The sequence below is a fragment of the Hemiscyllium ocellatum genome, chromosome 22 (assembly GCF_020745735.1).
Source record: "Hemiscyllium ocellatum isolate sHemOce1 chromosome 22, sHemOce1.pat.X.cur, whole genome shotgun sequence".
Classification (NCBI taxonomy): domain Eukaryota; kingdom Metazoa; phylum Chordata; class Chondrichthyes; order Orectolobiformes; family Hemiscylliidae; genus Hemiscyllium; species Hemiscyllium ocellatum.
The window spans coordinates 34,264,227-34,290,940 of NC_083422.1; the positions used below are offsets into that span (position 1 = coordinate 34,264,227).

Genomic DNA, 26,714 nt, shown 5'->3' on the forward strand with positions numbered 1-26,714 from the left:
TTCCTTCCCATCTATAAACCTCATCCCACATAGTGTGATACCACACAAGGTCTGTAATCACTGGTTCATGCCTTTAACCATGCTTGCTACAATTCCACACCATATAGAACCTCGTGTCTCTCTGAGGTGATAAAAGCTATAAGAATGTTGAGAGTCAGGAGTGTTACATCTAGATTAGATAAATGAAAATTGACCCACAAAAAAACTCATACATACACCGTTTACAATATGAGCCAGTTCAACCATTTGCTCCTGAATCAGAGTTTCATTCCTGTTGTGCAAATTATACTGAAAAACACAAAACACGACCAAATGTCAATAGATTTAATGACAATGATATCCTTTTAATGTAATTTTGAATTATTTGAAGAAATTGTGACTTACTTTATCATTATCAACAACCAAAACCAACTCCACAAATCTGGTTCTTGGTAAAACTTCTCGCTTTTTCTAATGGTTAAACATAAAGATAGAATTAGATGAACTTGGTATTGTTAAATTCTGTATATACCTAATTCTGTGTAGCTTGCACATTAGATGCAATAACTTATAATGCAGCATTCTCTTTACAGAATAAATATTTTATTCTATGATTGCAATATCAGAGTACATACAAAATTATACATACATTTTGTCTATGTTTCTAGTTCTTGTTCTCTCAGTTATATAACAGAATACCCTTATTTTTGCATTATGGAAAATGGATTTGAACATACATTTTTATTATCCAATGCATTATTGACTAGAGCACACCCCAACAAATGTACTTCTCTGAAATTGCTAAAAGTGATTTTACAAAACAATCAGAAAAAAACTCAATGTATTTTTAAAACAGGTCTTTGTCTGTCCCACAATTGCTAAGAGGAGAACTGCATTGTAAAAGGATTGGTTTTGTTCAAGAATAGAAATGCAACACTAGCAAAACTAATTTAGGCTGTAAGGGTCATGCAATTATTGCTTGCACAATCATCCCTTTGCAGTCAGCTTGTGAGACTTTGGAATTTAAAACAAAGAGCTTTTATGGGATTGAAAATCAGTGCATTTCTTTACGTGGGTGGAATTTTTTTTGAGGGTGTGTGCAAACATCGTAAAAATGGAAGGGACTTGCACTCGGAGGTGAGTTGGGTTACGTGTGATTACTGATGAGAATGGTGATGACTGCAGCATCACTAAGTTTAAGACATGATTGGATCATATAATGTTGGACAAAATCTTTGCTGTGCATATATATATATATATATATATAAAATAATAAACCCAAATATACAAAACATGTATACTTCTGAATAGTATTCATTTGTTGACTTTGCTTAAATGGTAAGACTGTCAATAAAGGATTGTTAAGGACATGTTCACATGCAAAACCAATGAAGAAATACGTCCTGGCCTCATTTGGTGAAAATTGAAAAAGTCAACACCAAGTCGGGTAACTGAGAGCTTTTAAGATATTTTTGAATCAATCTGTTCAGGAATGTTATTATATTCCTCTGGAGCAGGAGGACTTGAACCCAGGGCTACTTGCTCAGAAGAGCTCCTGAGAGCATTTTTTTCTTCTTATTGTTTCTTTTATGTCCAGAAGTGCAACTGAATGATCTCTTTCCCCAAATCCAAATCATTTGTGATACATGTTCATCTGTTAACCACCACTAGTGTTTTGCAATTGATTAATTTACTTGCAAAGCCTGTTAAGGGCAATGTAGACCATCAAAGGTGAGGGAGAGGTAAGGAAAGAGGGAGGCAGCTAAATCCTGAGAGTATTTAACTGATTAATGGCTAAATTGCCACCAAGTGGGTAAGGTTAAAATCATTTAATGGTTTAGACAAGGATATTGACAATCAAACTGGCTGTACAATCATGGGAATATGAAGGGTCAAATGTTCCTGGACCAATATAATAGACTATGAATAAACATCAGTTTTGGAAAAGTGGCACATATTTCAAATGTTTTAGATGTATTGACTGAGAAAGTATTGTAGTGCACGATTTTAGAAATGTACCACAACAATTCTAATATGATGATCTGTATCTTTGAAGATTCTTGAGTTGGAACATATTTTAGATCAAAACGTTACCACAATAAAATGGCATCAATGTGAGAAAAATATATAATGGGCTATGAGATGTGATGGTTAGTAAAATGCAAGACATTAGGAGGGGAGCCCAATGTTTTCTACCAATATGATAAATTACCAGCAGTGGGAATATAATACAACTGTTGTCAGAAGGTTAATTGGGTAGCATGAATCACTAGTAAAGTGCTGCCTCCCAGTCCCAACAGTATTTTGCCCTGACAGTCTCCAAGGGGTGTATCTTCCTTATTGGCTGGTCTGTGGCCCAAGGTGGGGGACCTATAGCATCAATATCTGCTCCTTCACATAGGATATGGTCACTGTTACGAGACTCCTCTTCTCTGATTGCTGGGACCTGCCTTGTGTCTGCTATTTACACTTTCACAGGCAACTCAAGGGCATTGATCTCCTTCAACCTGCAGTCTCAACAGTGGCTTCACAGGAGGCTCCAAAGCACTGAGGATGTCACCCAGAAAGGGGACGAAACGTTTGCAACAAAAACTCCCAGCTCAGCGAACAGAACCACAACAATGGTTGCAAAGCTGTGAAACTATTGGTTCTGTGTTCTGGCCAGAAGCTTTGGGGTATGGGGTACATACCTCAATTGTACAGTGGTCCCAAGCTGTGGCTTTTTACTTGACGTTGCTGCTAAAGTGCCAGTCCTGGTTTTGGCTCCTACATTATGGTCCAGTTGCAGGTTATGATTGTCCCTGGGAAAATTCAGTTCTAATTTTATGCTTTTGTTAAAACAGGTTGTGTGCAGTATTCTGCTTAACTTGGATACACTGCATTCTTCAAAGATATATATCCAGTTTCTATCACTTGTGATTTTACCCAGTTAAACATGGATTAAAACTGCTTCTAAGCTGCTCAGGAACCTATGATTCATTTTGTAACATGAAGTTTCTAATTTTTTTGTTATTAGATAATGAAACAATTAAATAAAGCTGTAATTACTCTCAGGTGCTGCACCAAGCTCCCATAGCTCGAATGACCATCATGGTTTGTTGATTGTTTGTGGTGAGGTACTCCACATACAAAGGGTTCTGTTTGCATGTCCTCAAGTCGATAAATTAGGTGTTCAAAGGTAAGTGAGTTTTCCAATGGCTCAATTCCAAAACTTTGTTCACCAACCAAAATAATTCCTCTGTAATACATACACAAGGATAAAGAATACATATTGTTGAGTTACTGTGATTGAACCATTAAAAGATTATATCCATGATGCTTTGCTTCCAGAGACCATCTACTCTTTTCGCTACCTCGGAAAGGTAGCCAACATAATCAAAGACCCCTCCTACCCCATTATAATCTCTTCCAACCTCTTTGATCGAACAGAAAATACAAAAACCTAAACACATAGATCAACAGATTCAAGAATAGCTTCTTCCCTGCTGTTGTTAGAATTCAGAATGGACATCTCAAATTTCAAATATAATGTTGATCTTGCTTTTGTGCACCTCCTCTGCAGCCTTGCTCTGTTCTATTACTCTTATGTATACTTTGTATGGTATGATCTGCCTGCTACACAAAAATGAAACTTTTCACTGTACCTAGGTACATGTGACAATAATAAACCAAACCAAAATCAGCGGAGAGCCAGACTCACAGAACCAATTTTTGGATGCATAGCTGGTCATTTTGAAATGAGTTCATGCAAACACACAAACAGAAACAGGCATTCACACAAATATACCCTCACACACTCAACTGAGTTGAATAACAGGAGGAAACTACTTCTAAAATATAAAACTGCATTTTTTAAATTTCACAATGTATGTTCAAGGCAGATATTTCTGGAAGATATGAAGGTAACAGTTTTACGTAGGACCTAAAAATGCTTAATCACTGTCCCTGGATTCTCTCAAGTTGAGCAAACCTCACCTTTCTCATTGCTCAATCTAGGCCAGCTACATTCCATGTGAAACTTTCACAACCCAAAAGCATATAACAATTGACCATCAATTACTGCTTTGATATAGAAGAAGTCATTTTAGACTCGGAACATCAACTCTGTTTGTCTTTCCTCATATGCTACCAGACCTGCTAAGTTTCTCTCGCACCTTTGTTTTCATTTCAGATCTCTAGCTTTTGCAATATTTTGCTTTTATTTTATTTAGTACATTGTTCCCAACATTAAACTCTGATAATCTAGCTGACTTTCATGTTCACTCGCATTTGAAAAAGTCTGTTATTATCAGAAAGTAAAGGAAGTTCTACTGTCAGGCCTGCCTAGTGTGGAATGTGCTTTCCTCCAGTCATTGATGAGGACAAAAAGTATGTTATGTGTATTAATAGCCAGAAGCAGTATCACCAAAGCTTGTTTATGTTAAAGCATTTCAGATCACAATAAACTTTTTGTTTAAACTTTCTACGAAGGCCACTTAAATATTCATAATTAGTTCTGTGCCATTGTGAAAATAAACAAATTGGAATAAATCATTACAAGTCACAATTGTAATTAAATTATTTTTACAAAATATAGTTGCCACAAATATATTTTGTGTGAAAGTGTTGCTATTCATCACCAAGTAGCAGAATTTTCCACTAGATAGCATAAATTCAGTCACACTGCCAGGAGTAGCCATGGGCACCCGCATGGGCCCCAGCTATGCCTGCCTCTTCGTAGGATATGAGGAACAGTCCATCTTCTGCAGCTACACCGGCACCACCCCCCACCTTTTCCTCCGCTACATCGATGACTGGATCGGCGCTGCCTTGTGCTCCGATGAGGAAGTTGAACAGTTCATCCACTTCAACTACACCTTCCACCCTGACCTCAAATTTACCTGGACCGTCTCAGACTCCTCCCACCCCTTCCTAGACCTTTCCATTTCTATCTCGGGCGACTGAATCAACACGGACATTTACTATAAACTGACCGACTCCCACAGCTACCTGGACTACACCTCGTCCCATCCTACCCGTTGTAAAAACCCATCCCATATTCCCAATTCCTTTGTCTCCACCGCATCTGCTCCCAGGAGGACCAGTTCCAATACCGTACAACCCAGATAGCCTCCTTCTTCAAAGACTGCAATTTCCCCCCAGACGTGATCGACGATGCCCTCCACCGCATCTCCTCCACTTCCCGCTCCTCCGCGCTTGAGCCCTGCCCCTCCAATTGCAACCAGGACAGAACCTCACTGGTCCTCACCTACCATCCCACCAACCTCTAGATACATCGTATCATCCATCGTCATTTCCGCCACCTCCAAACGGACGCTACCACCAAGGATATATTTCCCTCCCCATCCCTATTAGCGTTCCGGAAAGACCACTCCCTCTGTGACTCCCTCGTCAGGTCCACACCCCCCACCAACCCAACCTCCACTCCAGGCACCTTCCCCTACAACCGCAAGAAATGCAAAACCTGCACCTACACCTCCCCCCTTACTTCCCTCCAAGGCCCCAAGGGATCCTTCCATATCCGCCACAAATTCACCTGCACCTCCACACTCATCATTTACTGCATCCACTGCACTCGATGTGGCCTCCTCTATATTGGGGAGACAGGCTGCCTACTTGTGGAACGTTTCAGAGAACACCTCTGGGACACCCAGACCAACCAACCCAACCACCCCGTGGCTCAACACTTCAACTCTCCTCCCACTCCACCAAGGACATGCAGGTCCTTGGCCTCCTCCATCGCCAGACCATAGCAACACGAAAGCTGGAGGAAGAGCGCCTCATCTTCCGCCTAGGAACCCTCCAACCACAATGGATGAACTCAGATTTCTCCAGTTTCCTCATTTCCCTCCCCCCACCTTGTCTCAGTCAAATCCATCAAACTCAGCACTGACTTCCTAACCTGCAATCTTCTTCCTGACCTCTCCGCCCCCACCCCCACTTCGGCTTATCACCCTCACCTTGACCTCCTTCCACCTATCGCATTTCCAACACCCCTCCCCCAAGTCCCTCCTCCCTACCTTTTATCTTAGCCTGCTGGACACACTTTCCTCATTCCTGAAGAAGGGCTCATGCCCGAGACGTCGATTCTCCTGCTCTTGGATGCTGTCTGACCTGCTGCACTTTTCCAGCAACACATTTCCACACTGAGCTTATGTTGTACCATTGTTTATTTCACACAAGTCAAATATCAGGGCAGTCAGTGAAAAGGTCTTCTTATCGAGGTGTTCTAATTTCCCTGAAGGAGTTGGAACACAAAGATTGGAGGGTTGGTACACTGAGTGGGGCAAAATCTTTTAGACTCTGCTTGAGCAGTCATGTGATAGAGCAGAAAGTGAGGACTGCAGATGCTGGAGATCAGAATTGAGAAAAGCCAGGCCAGGCAACATCCAAAGAGCAGGAGAGTCAACATTTCGGCAAAAGCTTTGCATCTGGAATGGCTCTTCCTGAAGAGCTTTTGCCTGAAACATCGACTTTCATGTTCCTTGGATGCTGCCTGACCTGCTGTGCTTTTCCAGCACCACACTCTAGATTTTATCAGCAGTATAAAGGCAACAAGGTGGTCTAGACCTTTGAGGGAATGCTTTCCCTTTCCAATCAAAAGTAGCCAGGGACTGTGCCACTATATTGTATCAAGTAGTTTACCCGCTTGCCCTAAAAACATCAGATTTGCCTCTGCCCCCACAATCTCCAACACTGGAATATAGAGGCAAGGATGATTTTATGGAATAACAACCAAAAGGTTTCTTGCCATTATTTCCTTAACTGAGTTCATCAGTTTATAACCTGCATTTATGTCATTACTACATTTGAAGATCTCTGTCTGCTACATATCTATAAGAAACTTTTTAAAAAACTGATCCTTGCAACTCAGTAATACCATTTTATGATTGTTTAACCTACCAGTATGGTGGACAAGATGTTTGTACTCAATGTTGCATTACTGCAGCTGGTATATTGTTATAGGTTGAAAGTAAAGACATCCATGGCCAAGGTCTGAGTCTGGAAGAGACATTAGATTCTTTGCATGCATTAGTAAGGATGTGTTTGAAGATTATTGTGCAAAATTGGATTTCACTGACTTAAATAGATCCACGCACAAATCAATCTCTAGGCCCATCAGGATCTCCAATCTCTTGGCTATTCCTATCCAGAAAAGTTTAATTTCTGTTGTCATGTTTTCATTGCACATGTTTGTTTTTATATTCTTCTCACATTCACACACCAGGTGGCACAGTGGCTCAGCGGTTGGCACTGTTGCCTCAGAGCAACAGGGTACCAGGTTTGTTCCAGCCTTAAGCAACTGTCTGTGGGGAGTTTGCACTTCCTGCTCTGGGTGCACTGGTTTCCTCCCTCGGTCCGAAGATGTCTTTTAAATGTGGTAATTATACCCACATCCACCACTTCCTTAGGAAGTTCATTCTGGAGGGATATGCACCAGGAGGAGGCAGGTGGGGCCAGTTTAGTTTGGGATTATGTTTGGCATGCTCTGGTTGGACCATAGGGTCTATTTCTGTGCAGTATGATTCCATGTGCAGGTTAGGTGGATTGGATATGCTAAATTGTCCATAATGTCAAGGGTTGTGCATGCTAGGTACATTAGCCATGTTAAATGAAGGTTACAAGATGTTCAAAGTTTGTGAGAAGACTTGTAGCTTGACTGCTCGTTGTTGTGGTTCTGTTCGCTGAGCTGGGAATTTGTGTTTCGTCCCCTGTCTAGGTGACATCCTCAGTGCTTGGGAGCCTCCTGTGAAGCGCTTCTGTGATGCTTCTTCCGGCATTTATAATGGTTTGTCTCAGCTGCTTCCGGTTGTCAGTTCTTGCTATCCGCTGCAGTGGCCGGTATATTGGGTCCAGGCCGATGTGTTTGTTGATAGAATCTGTGGATGAGTGCCATGCCTCTAAGAATTCCCTAGCTGTTCTCTGTTTGGCTTGTCCTATAATAGTAGTGTTACAGAAGGTTACAAGAATAGGGTAGGGGGATGGATCTGAGTGGGATGCTTCTCAGAATGTTGGTGCAGACACAATGGGCCTGTGAGATATTGTTATTGGTTATCTTTATCAACTCACTCACCAACACGCTACATTCATTAAAATTGGTTCCTGTTCGTTCTCTCATAATCCTGACCCATTATTTACATTAGCATGGTTTCATTCATTCATTCATAAAACCATGGCTTGGAAGTATACTTTACTATCACGGATAGATCAAATTAAAACAATCCTTTCTAATTTAAACAATCCTTTCAAACTCATTACTGCATTTTTGCACCTGCTCAGCCCTTGCTACCTCTGAGTAGATATCGATATCATAAACAATATCATCTCCATCAAGTCTCCACAAAACATTATAATATTAATCAGCCCTTGCAAATCGTCTCTCAGACCTGAATAAATTACAGATTACCAAATTGTTTTCACAATTAAGAGGTGTTAGTCCTTTTGTCTTTTAAGTTAGTAAATGTTAATAAAAAATATTAGGCCTATATGCTCTAAATAAGTTAGCAACCAGTTTCCCCAATTAGTACGTACTTGTTAAATATCTTTTAACTGGACTGTTATCCCTTTAAGAAACTAACTGACAAAACAACACTTTCATGAAATTGCATGAATGAATGAAACTCACACCAGCAAATAGTAAATAAAGTACAAAGTGGTGCAGGTTAGGCAAATTGGACATGCAAAATTCCCTACAGTCTTCAAGGATGTGTGAGTTAGGTACAATAGTTAGGGGTAAATATAGAGTAATAGGATAGGGGAATGGGTCTGGGTGGGTGGAGGGTCAGTGTGGACTTGTTGGGCCAAATGGCCTGTTTCCACACTGTAGGGATTGTCTGATTCTGTGAAAGCTCCCAGATGCAGTAATCAGTTTAATATCCTTAATTCTTTTATTAAATGCAGGTACAATTTCTAAATTACTTAGAGCATATAGGCCTAGTATTTTTTACTAAAATTTACTAAATGGGTGGCACGGTGGCTCAGTGGCTAGCACTGCTGCCTCACAGAGCCAGGAACCCAAGTTTAATTCTAGCCTCCGGCAACTGTCTGAGTGGAGTTTGCACATTCTCCCCATGACTGTGTGGTTGTCCTCCAGGTGCTCTGGTTTCCTCCCACTGTCCAAAGGTGTGCAGGTTAGATGAATTGGCTGTACTAAGTTGCCCATAGTATTCAGTCATGTGTAGATTAGGTGCATTAGTCATGGGTAAATATAGGGTAGTTCAAAGTTTGTGAGAAGATTTGGAGCTCGGGTGCTTGTTGTTGTGGTTCTGTTCGCTGAGCTGGGAATTTGTGCTGCAGACGTTTCGTCCCCTGTCTAGGTAACATCGTCAGTGCTTGGGAGCCTCCTGTGAAGCGCTTCTGTGATCTTTCCTCCGGCATCTGTAGTAGGTTGAATCTGCCGCTTCCGGTTGTCAGTTCCGCTGTCCGCTGCAGTGGTCGGTATATTGGGTCCAGGTCGATGTGCTTATTGATTGAATCTGTGGATGAGTGCCATGCCTCTAGGAATTCCCTGGCTGTTCTCTGTTTGGCTTGTCCTGTTGTCCCAGTCAAACTCATGTTGCTTTGTCATCTGCGTGTGGTAAGGATAGCTGATCATATCGTTTCGTGGCTAGTTGGTGTTCATGGATGTGGATCGTTAGCTGTCTTCCTGTTTGTCCTATGTAGTGTTTTGTGCAGTCTTTGCGTGGGATTTTGTACACTACATTGGTTTTGCTCATGCTGGGTAATGGTCCTTCATTCTGGTGAGTTGTTGTCTGAGAGTGGCTGTTGGTTTTGTGTGCTGTCCACGTTTGTGTGCAAACCACGCTTAGCTATCCTTAGCAGCTACACACGCAGATGACAAGCAACATGAGTTCGACTGGGACAACACTACTATTATAGGACAAGCCAAACAGAGAACAGCCAGGGAATTCCCAGCGGCATGGCACTCATTCACAGATTCAATCAATAAGCACATCGACCTGGACCCAATATACCGGCCACTGCAGCGGACAACTGGAACTGACAACCGGAAGCGGCAGATTCAAACAACTACAAATGCCGGAGGAAAGATCACAGAAGCGCTTCACAGGAGGCTCCCAAGCACTGAGGATGTCACCTAGACAGGGGATGAAACGTCTGCAGCACAAATTCCCAGCTCAGCGAACAGAACCATAACAAATATAGGGTAGGGCGAATGGGTCTATGTGAGTTACTCTTCAGAGGGTCAGTGTGCACTTGTTGGGCCAAAGGTCCTGTTTCCACATTGTAGGGATTGTATGAACTTAAAAGACCAAAGGTCTAACACCTCTTAATTATACAATCAGACCAGATAAATGCTCTTAATTCTATCAGGAGAAGAAGCCAGCATTTTGCACATGTTTTAACCCATCTCCTGTCTCCTCAAACTTTTGTATACTATAGATAAAACAATCTAACACCTAATGGCATATGAAACTGACAAAGCTTGGGCTTGCATTTGTTCTATAGATATATCATTCCTATAACAGTTCGTGAGCCCATTGCTAGAGGCTACAGTTTGAGCAGCACCATGCCACGTTAAGATACTCAGGAGACTTTCCTGCTTTTACCATCTGCTACAGGCATTTCAGAGGATTTTTAGGTTAATAATCAGCGTGTTTGACCCCATGCTAAGCACACTTCCATGGGTCATCCAGATTTGGAGTCGGACTTAAACCTGATCATTTAACTCAGAGGCAAGGATGCTACCCTCCATGAAATGAGATCTTCCAACAATAATGGATGAGGTAGCCAGGTGAGTGTTGGCAATATTTAACTACAAATGAACTATAAAAAAGACAGAATTCCTAACCCCCCACAAGTTCCTACAAAAATACTCGGTATTCACCAGAACAAAGGCAAAGGCAGTAAATACTAGCCAATTGAAGACCGATACCTGCACCATAACACATCCTGAACTCAGATGCTCTCAAAGTTAATCTCAGACTCTATAAATTGGCTGTACTACATATAAATCTCAACACTCTAAATAGATTCAAATGGACAGGTTTCTGTCATCAAGCATCTCAACATTTGAGGAGAACAGGGTTTAGTTTCCTAAAGGATTTATGTACCAGTGCCATTGCTCACATTCCCATTAGTGATTTCACATGTAGCATTTTGAATCAGATACAAAAATCAAGATTTGGTTTAACATCACATATGAGAAAATACCAATCTAGGAAATGAACATTTGGTCGCCTTGCTGACCATTGATCTGTCAAAGTGATGGAAGAATCCATCATCATCATAAGTAAGGAAATATAATCTTTTGTGCAGAACTGAGAACTCTGTATTGCTTCTTTTGACTACAAGGTTGAATGGAGGCTCCAACTACCTTCTCAGATGGACATAAAAGATTCCATGTGACTTCTTGAACAGAGCAAACGTGCCTTCGCTGGTGTCCTGGCTAATATAGATCCACCAATCACCATCACTAAAAAAATCCCTCCTGTCATGTACCTCATGACAGTTTGTAGGAACTCCTGGTATGTTTTATGCTGCTGATATGACCCAAGTGAAAACATTTTAAGGAACTAAATCGGCTGTAAAATGCTTTGAATCAAAAGCTGCTACAGAAACAATATATTGCATCAATGTAAGGAAAATATTAAAAATAAAGTACCAAATTAATTGTATCTGTTCACTATCTACCTCCACTGTCCTCTAACCATACATCAATTAAAGACTATATTTTTGTCTTAAATCCTTGCATATAGCACATGAGATTTGATAATAGAAGTAGTTTACTTAAAGATTTTCGATTTAAAATAGGGTTAATTTGTAATAGTCCCATCTTTGAATCAGAATGTTATGAATTTGAGTCTGACTTCAGGAATTGAGCATATAGCCTATGTTGATATTCCAGTGCTGCATTGAAAGCAGCACTGTAGTAAGTTACATTCCTTGAATTATACTTTAATCTGAGACACGGATGTAAAATTGGTGTTAAAGATAATGCAGCACATTTAAAAATGAATATGGTTTTTTCTTGATGTTTTTGACATGACAATGTTCCTTCTTTGCTGTGCACAAATATTTACCAACAAACTAAAATACTCTGTATCAAAAAGTAAGCACTTATCCTGGAATATGAAAATTTATGATATTTTTCATAAGGTGCCATATTTTTGCAAATTTATATTTCAAAATAACTTTGGAAGAAAGTATTATCCATAAGATTTCAGTAAGACATCGAACTCAAATTAGGGGTGTACAAAACTATTTTTAGCTGTAAAATGAAAACAGTTATAATACAATACCTGACACCCGAGCACGTGCTGAGCAGAACTTTGGAATCAATAATGCCCTCCACAACGCCATGGTAGTAACAGTGGGTCTGAAATGAATGATTCATTGTAGATATTAATTGCTGGCAGTTCTTCTATAACATGATGGTGGCGTTCTTGTGCGACCCCGCATTATAGAAAAATCACGCTTGAGAAATTGTGCTTAACGTGTTAGCAATATTACAGCCAACACACATTTTAAAATAGCATCCTCAATTCATCTATTGCATTACAGAGAATTTGTGTTGAGGAAATGCACATTAAAGCAGAGTGACCCATACTGGATTTACAACACAGTTAAGACTGCCATCATTGTTATGGTGACATCATTGAAGAAAATACAGTTTTGGATTTCACTGAAGAACTGAGGGCGATAGCGAAAACTGCAATGAACGTTTTTCCTCCTTCCTGCTCAAATGTATGTCTGTGGGCTCTAATCAGTATCCAGATCTCAGCTTAATTGGCAAATCTTCATATGTGAGCCAAGATGACTACTGTAAGCACATTACTGTGAGTTATCCTGTTCTCCTAATCCCTATCAGCAGTGGTTATTGGATGGTGATTAAATCACAGAAGCATAGAAATCCTACACTGTGGAATCAGATCTTTCAGGTCATTGAGTCCATCCTGCCCTTCTGAACAGCATCCCAACCAGACCCGTCCTCTTACACTATTTCTACAATTGTGCATTTCCCATATCTAATTTACCTAACTTACACATCCCTGGACATTCTGGGCAATTTAGCATGGCCAATCCACCTAACCTTTTGCTGATTTTCTCTATACTAATTTGTGGTCCCAACAGCCAAATTGAAGTCAACTGACTTCAGTAAGGTGTTCGACAAGGTTCCCCATGGGAGACTGATTAGCAAGGTTAGATATCATGGAATACAGGGAGAACTAGCCATTTGGATACAGAACTGGCTCAAAGGTAGAAGACAGAGGGTGGTGGTGGAGGGTTGTTTTTCAGACTAGAGGCCTGTGACCAGTGGCGTGCCACAAGGATCGGTGCTGGGCCCTCTACTTTTTGTCATTTACATAAATGGTTTGGATGCGAGCATAAGAGGTACAGTTAGTAAGTTTGCAGATGACACCAAAATTGCAGGTGTAGTGGACAGCGAAGAGGGCTACCTCAGATTACAACAGGATCTGGACCAGATGGGCCAATGGGCTGAGAAGTGGCTGATGGAGTTTAATTCAGATAAATGCGAGGTGCTGCATTTTGGGAAAGCAAATCTTAGCAGGACTTATACACTTAATAGTAAGGTCCTAGGGAGTGTTGCTGAACAAAGGGACCTTGGAATGCAGGTTCATAGCTCCTTGAAAGTGGAGTCGCAGGTAGATAGGATAGTGAAGAAGGCATTTGGTATGCTTTCCTTTATTGGTCAGAGTATTGAGTACAGGAGTTGGGAGGTCATGTTGTGGCTGTATAGGACATTGGTTAGGCCATTGTTGGAATATTGCGTGCAATTCTGGTCTCCTTCCTGTCGGAAAGATATTGTGAAACTTGAAAAGGTTCAGAAAAGATTTACAAGGATGTTGCCAGAGTTAGAGGATCTGAGCTACAGGGAGAGGCTGAACAGGCTGGGGCTGTTTTCCCTGGAGCATTGGAGGCTGAGAGGTGACCTTATAGAGGTTTACAAAATTATGAGGGGCATGGATAAATAGAACAAAGTCTTTTCCCTGGGGTTGGGGAGTCCAGAACTAGAGGGCATAGATTTAGGGTGAGAGGGGAAAGATATAAAAGAGACCAGAGGGGCAACTTTTTCACGCAGAGGGTGGTAAGTGTATGGAATGAGCTGCCAGAGGAAGTGGTGGAGGCTGGTACAATTGCAACATTTAAGAGGCATTTGGATGGGTATATGAATAGGAAGAGTTTGGAGGGATACAGGCTAAGTGCTGGCAGGTGGGACTAGATTGGGTTGGGATATGTGGTCGTCATGGCCGGGTTGGACTGAAGGGTCTGTTTCCATACTGTACATCTCTATGACTCTATGACTTCAAACATATGAATTCTTAAACCTGGTATCGTGCTTAAATGCTAATCTCTACTAAATTATGTATTCTGCATTGTCAGCTCATACTAAAAAGGTAGAAAAGGAGCAGCAAAATCAATGTTTCAGTCAAAAGCTGATTCCTCATGAAGGATTTTTGCTCGAAATGTCAATTTTCCTGTTTCTCAGATGCTGCCTGACCTGCTGTGCATTTCCAACACCACTCTAATCTTGACTCATACTAAACAAGGTTGATCAAATTCATTACTTTTACAACCTTTCAGCTAACGTGTACCGATGTTAGTTTCTCGCTGCAAATGCTGACTGGTGTGAGCAGAAACAGTATTTTCAGTTATTTTTTTAGATTAGATTACTACTTACAGTGTGGAAACAGGCCCTTCGGCCCAACAAGTCCACACCGACCCGCCAAAGCGCAACCCACCCATACCCCTTACCTAATACTACGGGCAATTTAGCATGGCCAATTCACCTGACTCGCACATCTTTGGACTGTGGGAGGAAACCGGAGCACCCGGAGGAAACCCACGCAGACACGGGGAGAACGTGCAAACTCCAGACAGTCAGTCGCCTGAGGCGGGAATCGAACCCAGGTCCCTGGTGCTGTGAGGCAGCAGTGCTAACCACTGTGCCACCGTGCCGCCCACGGATTTCAGATTTTCAACCTTTGAAATTTCTTGCCTTTTTTTAAAACAGGAATCTCACCTGCATTCACTTTTATTCTAAGCAGTCATCCCGGCTAAATAAATCAACAATGAAAAATGCCACACTTTGAATTTGATCTTTTTGAAAGACTGAACATTTTTAATGAAGACAACTAAATTACTATCTTACAATCATTCAGTCTGCCAGCAGATGTATGGGTAAATATATGTGAATGCCTCTTGGGACTTTAACAAACATCAGGGTGAGATGTGTTGACAAATAGGGATCTAACAGCCAAACCACTGTGCACTTACCCGAATCTTGGGCTGGGATGCCTGCATTTTACCTTCTTTGTCATAAACATATTGCACAAAATCTTTAGCAAGCAGGTTCCTGTAAAATAAAATAAAATGGACCTAGCATCTTAGGATTCCACTGATGATTTATTAGGTAACTGGTGTGATGAGAAGGAAATAACTTAAATTGCAAGAGAGAAAAACTGGTTAAAAAAACTTGCAATATTTGGAAAAGAATGTACTGGTAATCCTGTGGCTCCATTATCAAGTATACAAAACAAGGCAGACCAATACATGTCACTCACAAGGTTTACTAGGCTTGGGTGTGTAGTGAAAGAAAGTCAGGACTGTAGATGCTGGAGATCAGAGTCAAAAAGTGTGGTGTAGGAAAAGCACAGCTGGTCAGGCAGTATCCGAGGAGCAAGAGAGTCAATATTTCACGCATAAGCTCTTTATCAGGAATTCTTGATGAAGAGCTCTTATGCTCAAAACGTCTACTCTCCTGCTCCTCAGATGCTGCCTGGCCGGCTGTGCTTTTTCAGTAGCTCACGTTTTGAATTGGCTATGTTCCGCCACTTATGTTTTCAGGATGTTGTAAAACCAACAAACTACTTTTGAAGTATATTACTCTTGTTATGTTGCACGCAGAAAGGCTCAATAGAGATTATATAAGAAATCCATGAATAAAATGGAGAATGATGTAAATGCTTGAAAATCTGAAACAAAGAAGTATGTTCAAATTCTCAAATTCCCTACTGTGCAAAGTTCTGTACTGGGAGAATTCATCACTTTTTTGGGCTTGATTTTCCCAGTAGATAACTCATCCTAGCTCTGAAATGAAAGCAGGACCCCAGCCCACACAAGCAGACAGTATAATACTGGGGGCCAGTTAGCTACATTCCAATTCTTGTCTCAACGTCCACTCAAAGGCCCAAGTATATGTGGGATATTGATTATACTGAGATTTAATACAATTTTATTACTTCAAAAATATATTTATTCATAGAAAATAAATCTTTGGTACATGGACAGTTAATGAACCCGCTCAGATCCATACTCTTTTTGCTTATAGACCACAAATTAAGTCTTTGATGTCCACCATACTCTATATTTAGAGACAACCCCTTGGCCTATAGCTGAGGCAACACTGTAGCCCAATTACTGAATGGGCCCCCCTTATTCTTCAGCAGACGGACCTTACAAGGTGGTCTTTCCCCACTGCACTTTGACGTAGTTAATCCAAGCTTCAGCGCATCCCTCAGCAAGTAGTCCTGGACCTTGGAATGTGCCGGTCTGCAACATTCAGTCAGACTCAACTCCTTCAACTGGAAGACCAGCAAGTTTCAGGCAGACCAAAGAGTGTCTTTTACTGAGTTGATGATCCTCCAGGCACAGTTGATGTTCGTCTTGGTGTGTGTCCCAGGGAACAGACAGTAGACCACAGTGTCCCATGTCACGGAGCTCCTTGGGATGAACCTTGACAAACACCATTGCATTCCTCTCCAGACTTCCTTTGCCAGAAGACGGTGTTGACCATCTTGTCCCCTCCACAGCTGCTTTGAGGGCAGCGTGCAATGGTACAGAGAGTTTGGGCATGCATAAAGGGTCTCACAGGCAGAACCCTTCTCACCACCAGCCAAGCGATATCCTGGTGCTTATTTGAAAGTTCTGGTGATGAGGCATTCTGCCAAATGATTTTGACAGTCTCCACAAGGAACTGCTCAACAGGATCCTCCCTCTCCTTTTGTCGAAGGATCTCAAGGACACTAAGTACTGACCACTTCCTGATGGAATTGTGGTCAAAGGTGTTTTTCTTAGCAAATTTCTCCATGAAGGACAGGTGATACGGAATGGTCCAACTACTTGGAGCATTGTGAGTCAGAGGGGCTAGGCCCATCCTTCCCAACACCGGGGACAGGTAGAACCTCAGTACACAGTGACACTTGGTGTTTGCAGCCACACACAAAAGATGGCCATCAGGGTGAGGGTAGCAATGGGTGTGTTTTTTCCCCCTTTCTCTATGGTGTTTCGTTGGACATGGTCCATCTTTGCTTTCCACATGAAGTGACTGCAGTGGCGCAGGTTCAAGGAATGGGCTAGATCTGTCCCACATACAATAACACTGAGAGTAATCACACTGGATGACCAGGTTTTTACCCATGATGGAGAGTGACCATTGCTCCCATTTGCTCAGTTTCTGCCTTGCTTTGGTGACATACTCCTCCCAAGCTGATGATGAAGGGTGTAGAGGATTGGGTTGGCCCAGTTTCCGAAGAGCACGGGCTTGCTCTTGCCCTGATTTACTCTGGCTCACGAGGCTCATTCAAACTGATCACAGATGCACATGAGTCTGTGCACTGACAGCGGATCCAAGCAGAAAACAGCGACATCATCCATGTAGAGGGAGGTCTTATCTGTAGGCCCCCATTGCCTGAAATAGTCAACCTTTTCAAGTTTGCATCCTTCCTAATGGACACGGAAAATGGCTCTACGCAACACACAAACAAGGCAGAAGAGAGTGGGCAGCCCTGCTTGACTCCAGATTTGATCGGAAAGCTTTCTGATTCCCACCAGTTGATAGAGACTATGCTAAAGATGTTGGTATAGAGCAGTCGGATCCAATTGCAGATTCGCTCCCCAAAGCCCATTTTGGAGAGAACATCGCTCATGTATGTGTGCAATATCCTGTCAAAAGCCTTCTCCTGGTCCAGGCTGATGAAGCAAGTGTCCACCCCTCTGTCCTTCTCATAGGCGATTGTATCCCTGAGGAGTGCGAGACTCTCAGCGATCTTCCTGCCCAGTACAGAACAGGCTTGGTCAGGGTGAATCACCGAGCCCAGAGCTGACCTGACCCGGTTGGCAATGATATTTGACAAGATCTTGTAGTCCACAAACATCCCCCCCCCCATTCCAGAGATAGCGGTTGGTCCAGCCTCTCCCATGCACTGTCTTCTAAGACATCCATGATAGAGGACAGGGCATGACTGGGAGGCCATGTAGTCAGTTGGCTTTAAGTCATACCGACTGGAACAGAACAAGGACAGAGGATAGATTATGGATGCTATGAGTCATGGTGCATCACAGACCTAGAATTGTCACATGCCTCTTATACTTGTAGTTGCACTCGTTAATGTCACAGTTGGGTAGTGATTTCACATATATCCTTGGGATATAAACTAAGCTATTTTGTTGTAATTAGGAGGATGTTTGCTGAATACTCTATTCTGACCTACAATACTGATGTTTTAAAGTTATGCTGAGGTAATTTCAGTTTATCTGTCTGTGAAAATTAAATGGGCAGAAAGCACATCCTATCAGAGATGAACAAATATTGTCTCTGCTAGCAAGGCCCACATTCCATGAAAGTTTTTTTTTAAGAACTTACTTATTCCTTTCCAGTTTTAGTATGTAAACTTCGCCTTCCAAATAAACTGAATAAGTTATTTGATCTCTCCATTTTTCCTGCAGCAAAAACAATAAAAACAAATTTCAGTTTTAGAAGAGGTTACAAACGACACATTCAATGTTTAGATTAGACTTACAGTGTGGAAACAGGCCCTTCGGCCCAACAAGTCCACACCGACCCGCCGAAGCGAAACCCACCCATACCCCTACATTTACCCCTTACCTAACACTACGGGCAATTTAGCATGGCCAATTCACCTGACCCGCACATCTTTGGACTGTGGGAGGAAACCAGAGCACCCGGAGGAAACCCACGCAGACACGGGGAGAACGTGCAAACTCCACACAGTCAGTCACCTGAGTCGGGAATTGAACCTGGGTCTCAGGTGCTGTGAGGCAGTAGTGCTAACCACTGTGCCACCGTGCCGCCCACTAAATGTTGTTTATCATTTTAATAGAAAATCTTGGATTTCTTTTAATGAATCATTAATTTCATTAAAACTTTTAATGAAGACGTGAAATTTGCCAGCATAGGATAAATACTGATGTTGAGTTAAATGTAGTTTCTGAGTCTTTGCATGAATGTCCTCAGCACCTTCCTTGGTATGATTCTTTGGAATTTTAGTGCCACTCCATCCATGCCCATCTGCTTCTAAGCCTGCCACCTGAGGGCATTGCATGGAACACCAAACCTTTGTGGGAAGTTCAGAGAGGTAACCAAAAGCATGTTATAAACATGATTTTAAACTGACGGTTTAATAGCATGGAGAATAAGAGAGCTGGGGAAAGTGCTTCAGAAAAGTGCTCCAGAGAGGCAGATGGAGAGGACAACACACTGAATGAACGCTGGAGGAAGTGTGAGACAGAAGAAGATGCAGATATAAGGTGGCTGAAGGCTTGAAAGAGGTTAATAAATTAGAACAATGTTTTTCAATTAATCTTATTGAATATAGATTTCTTAATGGTCAATGATGACGGGTTAGTGCAGGAATATCATAGGAGAGAAATAACAGAGTTTAGCTGAGTTGATTTATGGAAGGTGGAAGACAGCTGTCAATACAAGCTCAAAAGGTGCCTTTGTGAAGAAATTTTCTCCCGTGGGGCAGACGAACCTTGTTGATTCCGTAGATTTAAATTTTAAATGACCCTATACCAACATGTGTAAAACAGAAATGCACAGATATTTCCAGAATCTAGGATTGTAATTTGTTATTATTGTAGGAGATCTGAAATGAAGGCACAACAGATGGTGCTGAATAAACTCAGCAAGATGGCAGTTCTAATGTAAGGTCACTGAACTTGAAGCATTAACTTGAAGCATTAACTCAGCTCTCCAGATGCTGCCAGTCCTGCTGAGTTTCTCCAGCATCTTCTGTTTTGTTTTTGGATCTCTGGCATCCACAGTTCTTTATTTTATTTTTGTTGTCGGGAATGTTCAATGAAATGAAGAATGTGACTTATAACGGACTTATTATGGGCTACCACTTGATTTTGTGCTACCAATAAACTTTCTTTCTTGAATTTCTTTTCCATTGTTTTTTTAACGAGTGACTAGAAACAGACCACATTTGGTTCATAAAGCAAATAATCAACAGCTTTCTAATTTAGAAAGATCTGCTTAGGAACATCTCATTCTTACTTTTCGTCCCAATTATATTCCTTTGCAGAATGCTGTTGGCTGTTGTAGCACGTCAGTCTACTGTTACAATGTTGAAGCTCTTATCGGGGTACAATGTTTCACTGTTTCATTCATTCAAGCTATCCTTGAAGTAACAGATCATTGTCACATACTACACATTATTATCACTCAACAGAATCAATATATTCTGCAATTGGGGAAAAAAGCTCCATCATGTAAATGTGAAATAAAACTGGTGATGGTATTCCTTGATACTACGATTTTTTTTCACATTTTGTTGTACCATGTATCAAGAGATACAGAATAACTGACATTGTGGGAAATTTATTTGAACTGCAAAGGTATTTAGCATTTCAAGGGAAGGCAGCACATACCTGGTCAATATCTCGTTTCTGTCGTTCATTTATAAGTTTAGGAATAATGATTTCATAGGCGGAAAACTTAGATGTCTGGTGGGAAGATGCATCTAATGAAACAAAACAAAAATAAATTAAGATTTCATTTATGCTTTCAGCTACTATCAAATTGTATTTACTGTCCTGTGCAAATGTCCTTAAGTCTAATACTGGCCAATAATTGAAGATCCATATATGTTATTGTACTTTGAAATGAAACCTTACAGTCAAGAAAAAAAAATTATAATTAAAGACTTCAGTGGACATACTACATTATTGCTAATGTGGCGTGTTAAAACACAGTAATGCACTGAGGGAATTAATATTTTACTAATTTGTCATTGCTTTTTGAAAATCAGTGTAAAACCCATATTCATGGAAATTATTCTGAAAAAGATAGCTTTATGATTGATTTGCATGTTCTAATTACAAATGATGGTAAAGAATTGAAAAAGGATTTGCAGGTATATGCAGTATCTTTCACAACCTCACTACATCTCTAACTCACTATATCTCAACGTGTTTCATTGACAATGAAGTACTCTTCATATGTTATCATTTTTGAAATATTGGGAAATGTGGCAGGCAATTTGCAAACACCAAGATTTCATAAACAGCAATTAGATTATGTCACAGTCACAAATTGCCAATGAAACTCAGCAGGGCTGGCAGCATCTGTGCAGAGAAAGCAGAGCTAATATTTCAAGTCCAGTAACTCTTCATCAGAACTGTATCTCCCTTTCTGCCTATGTAGTTGGTACCAATGTGGATCATAACTTTTGGCCGCTCTTCTTCCTCCTTCAGAATATCCAGTGCCCACTCAGGTATCCTTGACCATGACACCAAAGGGGCAACTTACAATCCTGGAATCCTTTATGTGGCCACAGAAATGTCTATCTGTACCCCTGATTATAGACTCCCTTATCATTATTGCTCACCTCCCTGCTGCACAACAGTGCCAGTCATGGTGCCACTGATTTGGCTGCTGCTGCTTTCCCCTGAGAGGCCATATTCCACACCCAAAAGTGCTATACTTATTTGAGAGGGAAAGAGACACCTACACTGCCTGCTCATGCTTGCTTAGCATCCTGATGGTCACCCAACTCTGCCTGTATAACCCTTACTGGTAGTGTGACCTGCTCACTACATATGTTATCTACAGTATAGTGAGTTCATAGTGAGTCAATAGTGAAAAGCACAGCAGGTCAGGCAGCATCTGAGGAGCAGTAAAATTGATGTTTCAGGCAAAAGCCCTTCATCAAGAATGATTTTGGGAGTCTCAGGAGTGGAGAGATAAATGGGAGGGGGGGGTGGGGCTGGGGAGAAGGTAGCTGAGAGTGCAACAGGTAGACGGAGGTGGAGGTAATGGTGATAGGTCGGAGGGGAGGATGGAGCGGATAGGTGGGAAGTAAGATGGACAGATGGGATGGGTCATGAGGACAGTGCTGAGCTGGAAAGTTGGAACTGGGGTAAGGTGGGAGGAGGGCAAATGTGGAAACTGGTGAAATTCACATTGATGGCATGTGGTTGGAGGGTTCTGAGGCACAAAATGAGGTGTTCTTCCTCCAGGCATTGGCTGGTAAGGGAGCCATGATGGAGGGGGCCCGAGACCTGCATGTCCTCAGCAGAATGGGTGGGTGAGTTGAAGTGTTCGGCCACAGGGCGGTGAGATTGGTTGGTGCAGGTGTCCTGGAGATGTTCTCTGAAGCACTCTGCAATTAGAACAGAACCCCCTGGTCCTCACCTTCCACCCCATCAACCTCCGTACACATTGTATCATCCTCCACCATTTCCACCACCTCCAAACGGACCCCACCACCAAGATATATTTCCCTCCCCATCCTTATCCACTTTCCATGAAAACAGTTCCCTCTGCGACCACCTATGCAGGTCCACGCCCCTAACAACCCACCCTCCCCTCCAGGCACCTTCCCCTGCCACTGCAAGAATTGCAAAACCTGCGCCCACACCTCCCCCCTCACCTCCATCCAAGGCCCCAAAGGAGCCTTCCACATCCATCAGAGTTTCACCTGCACTTCCACATACATTGGGGAGACAGGATACCTACTCGCAGAATGATTCAGAGAACATCTCCGGAATACCCGCACCAATCAACCCCACCAACCTGTGGCTGAACACTTCAATTCCCCCTCCTACTCTTAGATATCTTAGATTACTTACAATGTGGAAACAGGCCCTTCGACCCAACATGTCCACACCGACCCGCCGAAGCGCAACCCACCCAGACCCATTCCCCTACACCTAACACTAGGGGCAATTTAGCATGGCCAATTCACCTAACCTGCACATTTTTGGACTGTGGGAGGAAACCGGAGCGCCTGGAGGAAACCCACACAGACACGGGAGAATGTGCAAACTCCACACAGTCAGTCATCTGAGGCGGGAATTGAACCCGGGTCTCTGGCACTGTGAAGCAGCAGTGCTAACCACTGTGCCATCGTGCCACCCATACTCTGCTCAGGACATGCAGATCCTGGGCCTCCTCCATCGCCACTCCATTACCAGCCGACACCTGGAGGAAGAACGCTTCATTTTGTGCCTCTGGATCCCCCAATCCCATGCTATCAATGTGGATTTCACCAAGTTCCTCATTTCCCCTCCCTCCACCTTACCCCAACTCCAACCATCCAGCTCAGCACTATCCTCATGACCCATCCCATCTGTCCATCTTCCTTCCCACCTACCCGCTCCATCTCCCCTCTGACCTACCACCATTACCCCTGCCTCCATCCATCTGTTGCACTCTCAGCTACCTTTCCCCCAGCCTCACCCCCATCACATTTATCTCTCCATCTCCACAGCTCCCAGCCTCATTCCTGATGAAGAACCTTTTTCGAAATTTTGATTTTCCTGCTCCTCAGATGCTGCCTGACCTGCTGTGCTTTTCCAGCACCACACTTTTAACTCTAGAGTCAACATCTGCAATACTCACTTTCGCCGGTGTTCATAGTGAGTCTATCCATGTGACCAATCAGGAACTGCGGCTGATTACGTGGTCACCATGGACTCTGGAAGTGACCCTGATTTCCCACATATTGCAGGAGGAACATTCCATGGGACTGAGTTCTCCTGCTATTGTTTATGCAAGATTCAAAGAGTGCTTTGGAATAGTTGATATTAGAGGGAATAAAATTATGGAGGAGACTTTCAGCAATAGGTGAGTTGAGGGTAATATTACAGAGGTGGAAATAACTGGATTTGGAGTTGTGAAGGATTGGAGAGTGTTGGAGCTCAGTTAAGGATCAGGAATAGCTTCATTCTTCCCAAAACCTTTTTTTTTGAGAAAACCCTCTGCTTATGCAGTATTGAAAGTCGGAAATAGCATGATACATCAGAGGCAATGGTAGGACTGTCATAGATATCAATGAAGAAATACTGGATATTATTGAGGTACACATAGGATCTGAAATTAAAATAAAATTCAAGAAAACTGTTGACACATGGGAAGAAATATTATTTAGGATGTGGCAATGGGATCATCATTACTGGGATTATTAATATTTGATTTGGATGTGGAATGAAAACAATTTCAATATAAGGAACAGAGCTGAACTAAATGAACCTATAGAACTTTGGCTGATTAAACGTAATACTGATTTGGGAAATATTATCCTCAGAAGAACATGAACAACTTACATGAATACTGAAATACTCATGAATACTGCTGGGTAGTCACAGTGAAAAACATTCAGAAGTATTAACAGGCTTGGTGTTTTACTAAGTCTTAGATACAGAGAAGGAAACAATTAAAATATTGAAAAATATATCTTTAGCAAGCCCCAGAATATGGGGACGCAAACTGTGACTTGATTGCTGCAAGGTTTTTGGTTACTGAGAGAAAAAGATTGGTATTCAATCCTTGGATATTATGCTGAAAAGAATCACTTCCTCACCAGGTGCAGCATTTACACTGATTAGAGGAACGTTTACCTCTTTAATCAACTAATTTTGTTTTTTCTTTTTATCCTTCACATGAATATGATCAAATAAGAAATAAATGTAAGTTATTCTGTGATTTTCCAGTTCAACGCCCTGAACCGGTAACACTTTCTATGCGTCTTTAACTTAGAGGAGCAGCTCATGAGGAATGAATGTTAAAAAAAGGAAATCAATTAAACAAAACTACCATTTAGACTTGTCCTTGAATATTGTTAATAATTATACAAAGAATATAATCAACTTCCTTTCACCAACACAAGTTGGGGTAGTAAAGAAAAGGCTGTTGTAGTATTGACTTTGATTGGTTTCGCCTCTTAATGATGGACTCAACCAGGAAGAAACAAGTAGATTTAGAATGAGCATTACCTGTCCCATTGTGGATGCAGAAAATCAGGTAAATGAGGAACAGTTCCACAGACCGCAACATCAGGCTCTGAGTAACTCACTGTTCAATTTTGTTCACCATGGATTTGATACAGGAGCACTGTACCTTCACTTGCAGCGTGTGCACTTGGATTTCACTTCTGTTCAGTTTTACTTTACATTCCAGAAGGGAAAACTATGCAAACAGACCTGAAAGACTGGTTTGCTTAGGGAGGTTAATTATTGCACTAATGTCATGGCTGTACCAGATCAAGTTTGACAAGTGGAAGCTTCCTGTTTAAAAATAAGCTGCGTGTTTTGTTGTATTGTGATATGGGTGGAACCTGGCAAAAGTATTTTAATAAATAAGACCTATAGAGATATAGATTAATTTATCCAGCTAAAGTCAGTCTTCTCCAGAATGTCACTGTATTACATTTGTCTTGACTTTATTTTACATTTACAAATGAGTTGAGGTGTGGCAGATTGAGTTTAATTTAGAAAAATATGAGGTGTTGCATTATGAGAAGGCAAACCAGGGCAGGATTTACACAGTTAATCATAGAATCCCTACAATGTGGAAACAGGCTGTTCAGCCCAATACGTCCACACCAACCCCGCCAAAGAGTATCCCACCCAAACCTATTCCCCTACCCTATTACTCTACATTTACCCCTGACTAATGCCCCTAACCTACACATCCCAGAACACTATAGGCAATTTAGCATGGCCAATTCACCTAACCTGCACATCTTTGGAGTGTGGGAGGAAACGGGAGCACCCAGAGGAAATCCACACTGACAATGTGCAAACTCCACACAGTCACCCTAGTCACAACAAACCTGGGTCCTTGGCATTGTGAGGTAGCAATGTTAACCACTGAGCCATCATGCCACCCCAAATGCTAGGGCCCTCGCGAGTATTGCTAAACAAAGGGATTGAGGGCTGCAGGTATATAGTTCCTTGAAAGTAAACTCGCAGGTAGAGAGGCTGGTGAAGAAAGCACTTGGTCCACTTGCCTTATTAGTGCATTGAGTATAGGAGTTGGAATGTCATGTTGCAACTGTACAGGACATCGGTGAGGTCACTTTTAGAATACTGCACCCAATTTTGATCTCTCTCCTACAGGAAAGACGTCATTAAACTTGAGAGGGTGCAGAAAAGATTTACAAGGATGTTGCTGAGATTGGAGGGCTTGATTAAATGGAGAGGCTGGGGAGTTTTTCCCTGGAATGTTGGTGGCTGAGGGGTGACCTTACAGAGATTTATAAAATCATGAGGGGCATCAATAGGGCGAACAGCCGAGGTCTTTTTCCTCAGATGGGGGAGTTCAAAACTAGAGAGTACATGTGTAAGGTAAGAAGGGAAAGATTTAAAAAGGACCTGAACAATAATGTCTTCATGCTGACAGTTGCGTACATGGAATGAGCTGCCAGAGGAAGTGGTGAAGGCTGGTACAAGATTTACAAGGATGTTGCCAGGGTTGGAGGATTTCAGCTATAGGGAGAGGCTGAATAGGCTGGGGCTGTTTTCCCTGGAGCATCGATGTCCGAGGGGTGACCTCATAGAGGTTTATAAAATCATGAGGGGCCTGGATAGGATAAATAGACAGTCTTTTTCCTGGGTTGGGGGAGTCCAGAACTAGAGGGCATAGGTTTAGGGTGAGCGGGAAAAGATATAAAAGTACCTAGGGGCAACTTTTTCACGCAGACAGTGGTGTGTGTACGGAATGG

General features: G+C 42.0%; 1 protein-coding gene across 1 annotated transcript in view; it reads right to left on the reverse strand.

Annotated features, from left to right (window-relative positions):
• The window catches only part of zgc:174164 (uncharacterized protein LOC570656 homolog), a 59,457-nt gene extending 34,282 nt beyond the window's left edge, over positions 1–25,175 (reverse strand). The window contains exons 1-8 of the mRNA XM_060842036.1: positions 24,985–25,175; positions 20,638–20,729; positions 18,605–18,681; positions 15,238–15,316; positions 12,240–12,316; positions 3,028–3,217; positions 385–450; positions 217–288 (exon numbers count right to left, since the gene is read on the reverse strand). Of these exons, the coding sequence (XP_060698019.1) occupies positions 217–288; positions 385–450; positions 3,028–3,217; positions 12,240–12,316; positions 15,238–15,316; positions 18,605–18,681; positions 20,638–20,729; positions 24,985–25,045 (714 nt within the window). The 5' untranslated portion in view covers positions 25,046–25,175. The remainder of the gene's footprint in view (positions 1–216; positions 289–384; positions 451–3,027; positions 3,218–12,239; positions 12,317–15,237; positions 15,317–18,604; positions 18,682–20,637; positions 20,730–24,984) is intronic.
• Between the last annotated feature and the right edge of the window lie 1,539 nt (positions 25,176–26,714).